Here is a 12316-nt window from a genome sequence, read left to right on the forward strand (position 1 = left end):
CAGTCTGATTTACTACAACACTGTATGCTTTGGAAGGTAGAAGGATTTTAGCTCATCCGAACTTTCTACCTACTCAATGATAACGTTGTTGGGATCCAGGTCTTTCCCAGTTCCTTGGTTGACAACTTTCATGGAGAGGGATACTTTTATTCTATCATTTTTCATCTGAAAAAGACAAAAGCAAAATCACCAAAAACTGTATCATTAAGACTGCCAAATCTAGAATTATTTAAGAATTAAAACTTCCATCTTCATAACAAATGTTGAGTCCCTCAGGAAACAAAGAAGCATAATAAGCAGACCTAATATAGAAGAAGTTAGGAAATGGTCTTCATCTCATTTCTGTTCCTCTGGGGGAAAGACGGGAAATGACAGCTCAGAAATGTAAGGCCTTAGGGGCAGACACTTGGCTCAGTGGTTAAGTGACTGGGACACCTGCATCCATATTGGAGTGACTTGTTTGAGTTCCAGCTACTTCTCTTCCAATCCAGCTTCCTGCTGATGTGCAATTTTGCAGACAGTAGGTACTGGGTTCCCTATCACCCATGTAGGAGACCTAGATTGAGTTCTAGACTCCTGGCTTTGACCTGGCTCAGCCCTGGCTCTTGCGGGCATTTGAAGAGTGAACCAACAATTCTCTCTGTCTCTCTGTAGTCCAAATAAAATGAAAATAAATAAAAATTGCAAAAGAAATTCAAGGCCTGTGCAGGTAAATGGGCATAAAATAAAAACCGGGGGTCGGTGCTGTGGCATAGTGGGTAAAGCCACCGGCTGCAGTGCTGGCATTCCATATGGGTACTGGTTTGAGACCTGGCTGCTCCACTTTAGATCCAGCTCTCTGCTATAGCCTGGGAAAGCAGTAGAAGATGGCCCAAGTCCTTGGGCACCTGCGCCCGCTTGGGAGACCTGAAAGAAGCTCCTGGCTCTGGATCAGCACAGCTCCAGCCATTGCAGTCAGCTGGAAAGAGAAACAACAGATGGAAGGCCTCTCTCTCTCTGTCTCTGCCTCTCCTACTCTCTGTGTAACTCTGACTTTCAAATAAATAATCTTAAAAAATAAATAAATAAATAAATAAAATAAAAACTGTTTCTTCCAGGTAAATTCATCATAGTAATCAGTTCTGAAATCCATAAGCCTAAGATGTGCTTTAGAACATTCCTGGAGACTAGATTTCCTTTTGGACCACTCCTCTAAGCACAAAGACATGTTAGTCATGTTAGCTTTCTTTTACTTCCTGCAGCACATGGAGCTCCTCTGCACTTCAAGGTCTCTGCATCAGCTATTCTCTCTGCCTGAAATGTTGTAATCCTAACTCTTCACTTTGGGTAGCTACTTCCTCTTCCTTTGGGTCTCTGCCCATACATCATCTGCTCAGAAAGCCCCTTCCAAACAATTTTATCTAAATCTACTGCCAATACTGTTTGAACCCAACACAACACTTATTATAATTTACAATTGATAAAAAGTATTTTATCAATACTTTTGTCTTCTAAAAAATTTGTCTCCTCCATTCTTTTTTTTTTTTTTTTTTTTTTTGACAGGCAGAGTTAGTGAGAGAGACAGAGAGAAAGGTCTTCCTTTTCCATTGGTTCATCCCCCAAATGGCTGCTACAGCCGGCATGCTGTGCCGATCTAAAGCCAGGAGCCAGCTGCTTCCTCCTGGTCTCCCATGGGGTGCAGGGCCCAAGCACTTGGGCCATCCTCCACTGCCTTCCCGGGCCACAGCAGAGAGCTGGACTGGAAGAGGAGCAACCGGGACAGAATCCGGTGCCCTGACCAGGACTAGAACCAGGGGTGCCTGCGCCGCAAGGTGGAGGATTAGCCTAGTGAGCCGTGGTGCCGGCCCCCGCCCATATTTTATATAAGCTCCATAATAGTTGGGATCATTTATGTCTGGTCATCCACCCCCCCCCCTTTTTTTTAAAGATTGATTTTATTTATTTGCAAGGCAGAGTTAGAGAGCGAGATCAACTGATCTTCCATCCGCTGGTTCACTCCCCAAATGACAGCAATGGCTGGGCTGAGCCAGGCTGAAGCTAGGAGCCAGGAGCTTCTTCCTGGTCTCTCACATGGGTGTGGGGGCCCAAGCACTTAAGCCATCTTGTGCTGTTTTTCCAGGCACATCAGTAGGAAGCTGGATCAGAAGTGGAGCAGCCAGGACTAAATCGTGCTCATATGGGATGCCAGCACTGCAGGCAGACATTAAACTCTCTGTATCCTTTTTTGTTTTAGCACAAACTGAAGACTACCTGGCAGGCAGTCTTTGAAGTCTGTGATAAAGACAAGTATCACAGATTAAGCTTCCTTCTCTCTTTTTGGTTCTTTTCTTCTTTTTTATCCTCCCTACCCATCATATGGGTAAACTTTAGGGAAGGAAGTTTTACAAACACGTACTTACTGCACTATGTTTCTGTAGTTCACACCATTCCCTCTGAGTTTGTAGGACAGGCAAAAGGTTTATATACAAGACAGATTATAGTGTCAAGATTCTAAAAATAAAATTTTCAGCTATGGGACCAGCACTGTGGCATAGAGGGTAAAGCCACTACCTGCAGTACTGGCATCCCATATGGGTGCCAGTTCGAGACCCGGCTGCTCCACTTCTGATCCAGCTCTCTGCTATGGCCTGGGAAAGCTGTAGAACATGGTCCAAGTCATTGGGCCCCTACATCTGCGTGAGAGACCTGGAAGAAGCTCTTGGCTCCTGGCTTCAGACTGCCGCAGCTCTGGCCATTATGACCAATTGGGGAGTGAACCAGCAGATGGAAGACCTCTCTCTCTCTCTCTGCCTCTCCTTCTCTCTCTCTCTCTGCCTCTCCTTCTCTCTCTGTGTAACTCTGACTTCTGACTTTCAAGCAAAATAAATAAGTCTTAAAAAAAATTGTCAGCCATAATCAACAACACCTACACACCCACTATCATAAAACCAAGAAAATCCCAGTGTTTTATCTTGTAACTATATCAAAGCTACACAGAACTTTACCTCTCGACCAATAAGCTTCACCCACACTTTGTCTCCGACATCTACTATCTCAGAGGGTTTATCCACCCGACAGGATGACATGTGAGTTCGATGGACCAGACCTGGGCACAAGGAGAAATAAAATTTAAAAAAGGGCATGAGTGGCATGTATATTGTAAATGGCTAGATAAGAAGACAAATAGGAGAATTCAATGGAGAAGTGAATTTTTCACTGAAAAATATTTGTTAATTTAATATTGCAAATTAAAACAAGTTCAGAATGTTTTAAAATGTAATCAACCAGCAAACATGTTTTCAAATAATACTTATGGCTAGTAAAAATCTGACAAAATAACTACATCATATAATACTGGCAGAAATACAAATTGGTAAAATTTTTTGAAAGCCAAGGCATAATGTTTCTATCTTTGATGCAAAAACATCATCACTGGAATTGTTTCCAAAGGAAAAAACTCAACTGTGACAAAAAATCCATGTATATACAATACCTGCAGTATTATTACTTATAAGGATTAAAAAAAGAAGTATAACACAATCTAAATGACCAATAACTGAAAAAGAGGTTGGCAAACTATGACAACCAGTTAAATGAAGAATGAGTAGACATTTAAAATATAGTTATAGAACATAATGATAGATGTTAAGTGAAAACAGGAAATATGAACAAAGTATTTTTAGAAAACAACAAAACTCAATATTGGCAAAAGTAATAATATTACTTAAGCCACAACAAACTTTGGAAAGTCACTTAGCAATGGCTATAAAAAAATGGTAAAAATGTTGATTTAATATATATAAATTTTAAATTACACAAAATCACTTAATAATATATAATAAAATATTTAAGATGTTCTTTTACTGTCAGTCCCAGGTCCCTTCCTCTTGAGGCCCACCTATCTTACACTCTAAAATAATCTGGTCAGTTCTTGTGATTTGCTTGGAGCCGACCTAACCCCTAATTATAAATGAATGATACAGGCTTAGTCAATCGAGGTACTTCATCTCCTTGGCAACAGTTAATTGGTTCAATGAGACAAAAGAAACCAGCTAACTCAATCATTTTGTGACACCTTTCATCAGAATTATAAACTACAAAAAAAACTGTCACTGCACACCTTCACCACCAGATGGCGAGTTTGCCCGATGGAAGCAAAGGAGACCTGGTAAACAAAAGACAAAGCCCTCAGGGTGTCATCTGAACACCTGATACAGACAGGGTTGAAGGTATATTTATCCCTGAGACTCCCAGTAAGATAGGTCTAAGTATTTCTCAACTATATTTCTGCCCCTTGGATTAATTATCTAATAATCAACTTGACCAACAGTTGTTTCTGGGAATCTGTCCTTTGAAAATAATCTTATACATGGGAAAGCCTACATGCTTCAGGAAGGCTGATCTACATCAAAATACTCAATGGAACTGGCATTGTGGTGTAGTGGATAAAGCCGCCACCTGCAATGCTGGCATCTCATGTGGGCACCGGTTCATGTCTCAGCTGCTCCACTCCCAATCCATTGCCTTACTAATGGCCTGGAAAAAAACAGTGGGAGACGACCCGAGTGCTTTGGCTCCTGCTACCCACATGGGAGACCTGGAAGAAGCTCCAGGCTCCTGGCTTGGGCCTGACCTAGTCCCAGTCATTGCAGCCATCTGGCGAGTGAACTAGTGGATGGAAGCTCTCTCTCTCTCTCTGTCTCCCTCTCTATATAACTCTAACTTTCAAATAAATAAGTAAGCCTTAAAAAAAAAAAAAAAAAAACTCAATGTATTTTTAAGGCAAGAAATTTTAGGAACAAACTAATATTCAACAAACTCAATTATGGGGGCCAGCTCTGTGGCACAGAGCTTTACACCTCTGCCTGCAGTGCTGGCATCCCATACAGGTGCCAGTTCGAATCCCAGGTGCTCCAATTCCAACCTAGCTCCATGCTAATGCTCCTGGGAAAGCAGCAGAGGGTGGCCCAAGTGCTTGGACTCCTGTAGCCCATGGGAGACAAGGAAGGAGCTCCAGGCTCCTGATTTCAGACTGGCCCAGCTCCGATTGTTGAAGCCATTTGGGGAGTGAACCAGAGAATGGAAGACCTTTCTCTCTTTCTGCCTCTGCTTCTCTGTAACTCTGCCTTTCAAATAAATAAATATGTTTTTTAAAATTTGGGGGCTGGCGCTGTGGCATAGTGGGTAAAGCCAGTTTAAGTTCCAGCTGCTCCACTTCCAATCTAGCTCTCTGCTATGGCCTGGGAAAGCAGTGGAAGATGGTCCAAGTCCTTGGACCCCTGTACACCTACGTGGGGGACCCAGAAGAAGCTCCTGGCTCTTGGCTTTGGATCACCTCAGCTCCAGCCATTGTGGCCATCTGGGGAGTGAAACAGCAAACGGAAGACTCTCTGCCTCTGCCTCTCTGTAACTCTTTCAAATAAATAAATAAATAAATAAATCTTTTAAAAACATTGTTAAAAATAAGTAATTATTCTATTAGTATAGTCTTAAGAAAATGAGAATAAACTATTTTAATGATGATAAACCAGGAATTATATCTAAAAACTACCCCCTTAAAGTTGCCTATGAGATTATTTCATCTTTATTATCACTTGCTCACTCTCTCACACACACACTCATACACACACCACGTGTATTCAGGTGTCCATATGTGTGTGAAACCCAAAGTATTTGCCCTTTCTAGTTGGAGCTCCTTCTGGAAACCTCGCTTTCTCTATCCATGCTTTCTGGATCTCTATTACTACATCATCGAATTCTGGAGAGTGATAGCCTACCTATCTGAGTAACTCTGGGGCTTCCAAAATGTTTTATATACTACAAAAGCTACATTTAAATTTTTTTTTTAATTATTCATTTGAAAGGCAGAGCATCAGAAACAGAGGTAGAAACAAAAAGATTTCCCATTTACTGATTCACTCCCCAAATGGCTTCAACAGCTAGGGCTGGGCCAGACTGAAGCCAAGAGTCAGGAACTCCATCATAGTCTCCCATATAGGTGGCAGAGCTCCAAGTACCTCGGGCCACCATCTGCTGCCTTATCAGGTATATTAGCAGGGAGCTGGATCAGAACCACAGCAGCCAGGTCTCAAATTGACACTCTGATATGGGAAGCAGGTATCATAAGCAGTAGCTTAACCCACTATACCACAACACTGGCCTCAAGTCGTTTTGCCCCCCTCCCTTTTTAAAAATTTACTCATTTATTTGAAAGGCAGACAGTGAGAGAGATATCTTCCATCCATTGGTTCACTCCCCAAATGGATACATCAGCTGAGGCTGGTACAGGCCAAAACCAGCAGCCCAGAGTTCCACCTGGGTCTTCAATATGGGTGGCAGGGCCCCAAGTTCTTACGTCATCTTCCACCGCTCTCTCAGACATATTATCAGAAATCTTGAGTGGAAGTAGAGCAGCTAAAATCCAAACCAGCACTCTGAAATAGAATGCTGGCATTGCAAGTGGCAACTTGTTGCACCACTAGACTGGCCTCCAATGTTTGTTTCTTTTTTAAGATTTATTTATCAGTTTGTTTGCTTGAAAGGCCAAGTGTCAGACAAAGAGATAAAGAGAAAGAGATCTTTCATCCACTGTTCACTCACCAGGGCACAACCAGGCTGAAACCAGACGCCTGGAGCTCTATCTGGGTCTCCCACATGAGTAGCAGGGGCCCAGCACTTGGGACATCTTCCACTCCCAGCCCACCAGCAGAGAAATGGATCAGAAGTCAAACAGCCAGAACTGGAACCAGTGCTCCCATATGGGATGCTGGTGTCACAAGCGGCAGATAAACCTGTTGCAGCACAACACCGTCTCCCCCAGGTTTTTACAGACCAACACATAACCTCCAAGCTTAGTAAAACTTATACATTTGATTTTCCCTCCATGATAATGAAATGAGAAGACTAGCCTAACTGGGAAGTTTAAAGAGGAAATTCATAACCCCTAATGAAAATAAAAGTCTTTTACTTTGACACATTTTGGCCTGCAATTATAGTTGAATTATTAAAATTCACACCTCTTGTCTATGGCTAAAGGAAATTGTGAAGGAAACTAATATTGACCCTTATACTTGAGAGGACATTATTTTTCTTCCCTAAAACGGAAGATTTAGTGAAGTATCAACAAAGAAACAATGGCATCAGCAACTTGTTGTTCACCCACCAAATCCCTAAGTATGATATTTTTTTGGTCCAGTCACCTCTCTCCTGGATAAATATGTCATTTCTAGAAGCTTAACAGGAAAAATTAGAAAAAACATAAAATGATTATGTGATATATCTGAATGATAGTGTCATCAAATGTTTATGCAAAGTATTTTACAAGATGGGGAAGGGGTAGGTATTTGGCATAGTAGTTAAGACACCACTTGAGACTCTCATATCCCACACTGGAGTGCTTGGGTTCAATTCCTGGCGCTGCTCCCAGTTATAGCTTCCTGTTAATGTTCACCCTGGCAGGTAGCATGTAATAGGTCAAGTAGCTGGGCTTTGGCCACCCATGTGGAAGAACCAGATTGAGTTCCTGCCTTCAGCATGGCCAGCTCTGGATGTTGAGGGCACTTGGGCAGTAAACTGGTAGTCAGGAGATCTCTCTCTCTCTCTCTGCCTTTCCAATAAATCTTTTTTTTTTTTAATTATATGTTTCATAATGAACACAAACCAATCACCTGACCTTGGACTATATGAACCTCCAAAATCATGAGCCAAAATAAATTCCTTCTTTTATATTCAGCTTGTCTTAGGTATTTAGATGAAATGCTAATATATGGGGTATATTTTTCTTATACCTGGAAGTTTCTCAGTCCTCATCTGGACTACCTGCTGCCCCCATATTAAATGCCTGAAAAATTAGATTAGTGATCAGAAACTGCTTCAACATGGAATTAACAAAAAGGAAATAAGTGTTTTGATATACTTTTCCATCCCATGAAGGTTTAATGAGCTATCAATTCTCATAAAAGAATCCATTATTCTAGCTTAATTCTCTATCTCTGAAATCACATTCAGGTTAATTGTTGAAGTCTTAAGTGGTCTCAATTTCTCAGTCATAGCTTTAAAAGTAATAACCTGGCCTATTTTTTTTTAAGATTTATTTTTATTTGAAAGACAGTTACAGAGAGCGAAATCTTCCATCTGCTGGTTCACTCCCAAAAAGGCTGCAATGGCCACAACTGAACCAATCCAAAGCCAGGAGCCAGGAGCCAAGAGCTTCTTCTGGGTCTCCTATGCAGGTGCAGGGGCCCAAGGACTTGGGCCATCTTCTACTGCTTTCCCAGGCCATAGCAGAGAGCTGGATCGGAAGAAGAGCATCTAGGACTAGAACCGGTACCCATATAAGATGCTGGCACTTCAGGCCAGGGTGTTAATCCGCTGTGCCACAGCACCAGCCCTTTGGCATATTTTTAAATATGGTTAATCCCATAATCTATATGTGAATTCATAACTAGATTCATTTGTAGAAGGCACTCTGGGGGCCACCACTGAGGTGCAATGGGTTAAGCCATGGCCTGTAACACTGACATCCCATTTGAATGCTGGTTCAAGTCCTGGCTTCTCCACCTCCAATCCTGATAATGTGCCAGAGAAAGCAGCAGATGGCCCAAATACCTGGGTCTCTGCTAATCACGTGGGAAACCTGGATGGGAGTTCCAGGGTCCTGGCTTCTGCCTGGCTCAGCCCTGAGCAATGTGGCCATCTGGGGAGTGAACCAGCAGATGGAAGATTCCCCCTGCCCCCACTACCTTGTAACTCTGCCCTTCAAATAAAATAAATCTTTAAAAAAATAAAGAAGGCAGTCTGAACTCTTCAGAGGTACTTTATTTATTTCAAAAGCAGAGAGAGAGAGAACGGTCTTCCATCTGCTGGTTCACTATCTAAACAGCTACAACAGCCAGGTCTAGTCCAAGAGCTAGGAACTCCATTCAAGTCTCCCATGTGAGTGGCAAAAAAATCAAATCACTTGAGCCATCATCCACTGCTTCCCAGGCACATTAGTAGGAAACTGCATCAGAAGCATAGCAGTTGGATCTCAAACCAGCAAACCCACATGAGATGTGGGGTTCCAAGAGGTGGCTTAACCAGTTGCACCATAATGCTTGCCTCATTATTTTGTTTTATTTTGTTCATATTTACTTAGGTTGAAAGGTGAGGGGCAGGGGGAGGGGTGGCGCCTTCGGGAGAGAACAGAGGGAGAGAGAGAGGTACTTTATTGTTATATGCACATACTACTAAGAGTTGCATAAAGTATTTATAGTAGAAAACACCAAATAAAAGTTGAGGCCCCTTGACTCTATGCTGGGTCTATCCATCCATTCATTAGATCTTTTTTTTTAATTTTTTTTTTTGGCAGGCAGAATGGACAGTGAGAGAGAGACAGAGAGAGAAAGGTCTTCCTTTGCTGTTGGTTCACCCTCCAATGGCCGCCACGGCCGGCGCACCGCGCTGATCCGATGGCAGGAGCCAGGAGCCAGGTGCTTTTCCTGGTCTCCCATGGGGTGCAGGGCCCAAGCACCTGGGCCATCCTCCACTGCACTCCCTGGCCACAGCAGAGAGCTAGCCTGGAAGAGGGGCAACCGGGACAGAATCCGGCGCCCCAACCGGGACTAGAACCCTGTGTGCCGGCGCCGCTAGGCGGAGGATTAGCCTAGTGAGCCGCGGCGCCGGCCCCATTCATTAGATCTTTATATCAGCTCTATGAAAGACTCACAAAGTGCTGGTGACACCGTCATCCCATATGGGTGCAGGTTTGTGTCCTGGCTGCTCTACTTCTGATCTAGCTCTCTGCTGGCCTGGGAAAAGCAGTGGAAGATGGCTCAAGTGCTTGGGCTCCTGCCACCCACATGGGAGACACAGCTGAAGCTCCTGGCTTCAGCCTGGCTTGTCCCTGGACATTGTGGCCATCTGGGGAGTGAACCAGTGGATGGAAGATCTGCCTCTCTAGATTCGGCACCCATCTGGGATGCTGGCGCTTCAGGCCAGGGCTTTAACCCACTGCGCCACAGCGCTGGCCCCACTAAATGAAATTTAAAAGTCATTACTATATTAGATAGCACTGATATGTTATAAAGGTATATTTATTCTTTATTCCTGGCAAAGAATCCCTAAAACCTCTGGAATTTCCTCATGAACAGGAATGTCCTTTGCCATTCACAAGAAACCCATTTTAGGAGCCAGCACTGTGGCGTAGCAGGTAAAACTGCTGCCTGCAGTGCTGGCATCCCATATGGGTGCTGGTTCAAGTCTGGGCTGCCCCACTTCTGATCCAGCTCTCTGCTATGGCCTGGGAAAGCAGTAGAAGATGGCATGGGAGATCAGAGGAAGCTCCTGGCTTCGAATCGGTGAAGCTCCAGCCATTGAGGCTATCTGGGGAATGAACCAGTGGATGGAAGACCTCTCTCTCTGCCTCCTTCTCTCTCTGTGTAACACTGACTTTCAAATAAATAAATACATCTTTTAAAAAAAAATCCCATTTTGATCACTCTAGTCTTTATGCTAATATGGTGGCAGATGACAGAGGGTGACCCCTAGAGAATCTCAGAATGGAGTGGGTCAAAACAAAGTGATTAAAGGGTTGGAACTGTCTGTTCCCCCACCAACCTCCCCACTCCTGGAAGGGGAAAGGTACAAGCTAGAGACTTAGCTTCTGGTTTGGTGAACAAACCCTAGTCCTGGGAGGATGTCCAGAAAGAGCACACTCTCCATCTCACTCTTCCCATACCTTGCCCTATGCACTGCTTCCATTATTTGGCTCTTTCTCAGTTGTATCATTTATAATAAACCTGCAAAGTTAAGTAAAGCATTTTCCTGAGTTGTGAGCCATTCTAGCAAATTATCAAACTTGATGAAGGGGATACAGGAACCCCAATTTACCTCTGGTTGATTAGAAACACAGGTGGCCCAGGACATGCACTTGGAATCTGAAGTGGAGGCAGTCCTGTGGAACCAACTCTTTTAACTTGTAGGATCTGATGCTAACTCAAGGTAGATAATGTCAGAATTGAGTTACTGTATACCCAACTGTAGAATTGATTAGTGTCAGAAAATAAGTCAGAACAGATACAGAACACTACCATCATAACAGAAAGTTCTTTTGGACAACTCTGAGAGGGGAAAGAAAATGGTTTTTATTGTGTTTTAATTTATTTGAGAGAGAGAAACAAAGCTCCCATTTGCATATTCACTTACCAAATGCCTGCAAAGGCCAAGGCTGGGCCTAGGCCAAAGCTGGGAGCTGGAATGCTAACCAGGTCTCCCATGTGGGTGGCAAGAACCCAATTACATGAGTTACCATCACTGCCTCCCAGGGTCTACACTAGCAGGACTTGGGAGCCAGAAAAGGGAATCAAATCCAAGTACTGCCAGTATCCTAACCAGCAGTTTAACTGCTAGGCCCAAAATCTAGTTTAAATCTGAATAGTAGGAGTGGGTCTTCAACTCAGTAGTGCTTAAAAAATTGAGAATAAAAGCTTTGGAAATTACTTCAAATTTTTTATTATTCAAATTATAGTCTACCTTCCTGACTCAAAGATATTAAGATCTGATCAGACCTGAGTTATTTCATAGCTCAGCCTTTTCAGGGTGAGACTTAATAATACCCCCCTTCGGGACAAAGGAAATAAGGTACACTGTAAGAAAGTCAATTGCTCAAGTTATCCAATAAACCTGCAGGAAATCCCAAGATTAGAACTCAGTTTCAGCCTAATTATTTGGCTCCCTGAGTTCATCCTCTGAGGCTTCTCTAAGCACAGCTGTCAGACTGACAGATTCACTTGCAAGCTGTCAGTCACACATCAGAGGCATTACCTGACAGGGTGTAAACACAACTGAGTTGAAGACTGATTGCTGGGAGGTAGCAGGCTCATAATCCCCACAGTCCCCAAAGTGTCACATAAATGTCCAGGTAAAAATGGTACTTTTAGACACTGGCAGCCATGGCAAGTACAATAACAAGAAAGTTTGTCTTCAGACACAAAGAGGTGCATGCCTTATAGAGCTGAGCCGATCCAAAGCCAGGAGCTTCTTCTGGGTCTCCCACATGGGTGCAGGGGCCCAAGGGCTTGGACAATCAGAATACCTGGTTTGACTCCAGCTGGAAGATAGCAATGATGGCTCAAGTAACTGGGTTCCTGTCATGCACATGGGTGACTTGGCTTGTGTTGCCGGCTCCTGGCTTTGGTCAGGCCCAGTCCTGGACATCTGAGGAATAACCAGTAGATGGAAGCTCTTGCTCTTTTTCTGTCTCTCTCAAATAAAACACAGGAGTGAGTGTTTGGTCTAGTGATTAAAACATCCACATCTCTCATCAGAGTGCCTGGCTTCCATACCCAATTCTGCTAAT

General features: G+C 43.3%; 1 protein-coding gene across 4 annotated transcripts in view; it reads right to left on the reverse strand.

Moving 5' to 3' along the window:
- Positions 1–12316, reverse strand: part of ZCCHC17 (zinc finger CCHC-type containing 17) — a 63404-nt gene that overhangs the window by 22993 nt on the left and 28095 nt on the right. For all 4 annotated transcript variants that reach the window (XM_008265816.5, XM_089301122.1, XM_089301123.1 and 1 more), the window contains 2 exons: positions 2985–3085; positions 74–165 (listed from right to left, as the gene is read on the reverse strand). In XM_008265816.5, coding sequence (XP_008264038.4) covers positions 74–165; positions 2985–3085 — 193 coding nt within the window. The remainder of the gene's footprint in view (positions 1–73; positions 166–2984; positions 3086–12316) is intronic.

Source organism: Oryctolagus cuniculus, chromosome 7, assembly GCF_051225735.1.
Source record: "Oryctolagus cuniculus isolate XC-2025 breed Fujian yellow rabbit chromosome 7, ASM5122573v1, whole genome shotgun sequence".
Classification (NCBI taxonomy): domain Eukaryota; kingdom Metazoa; phylum Chordata; class Mammalia; order Lagomorpha; family Leporidae; genus Oryctolagus; species Oryctolagus cuniculus.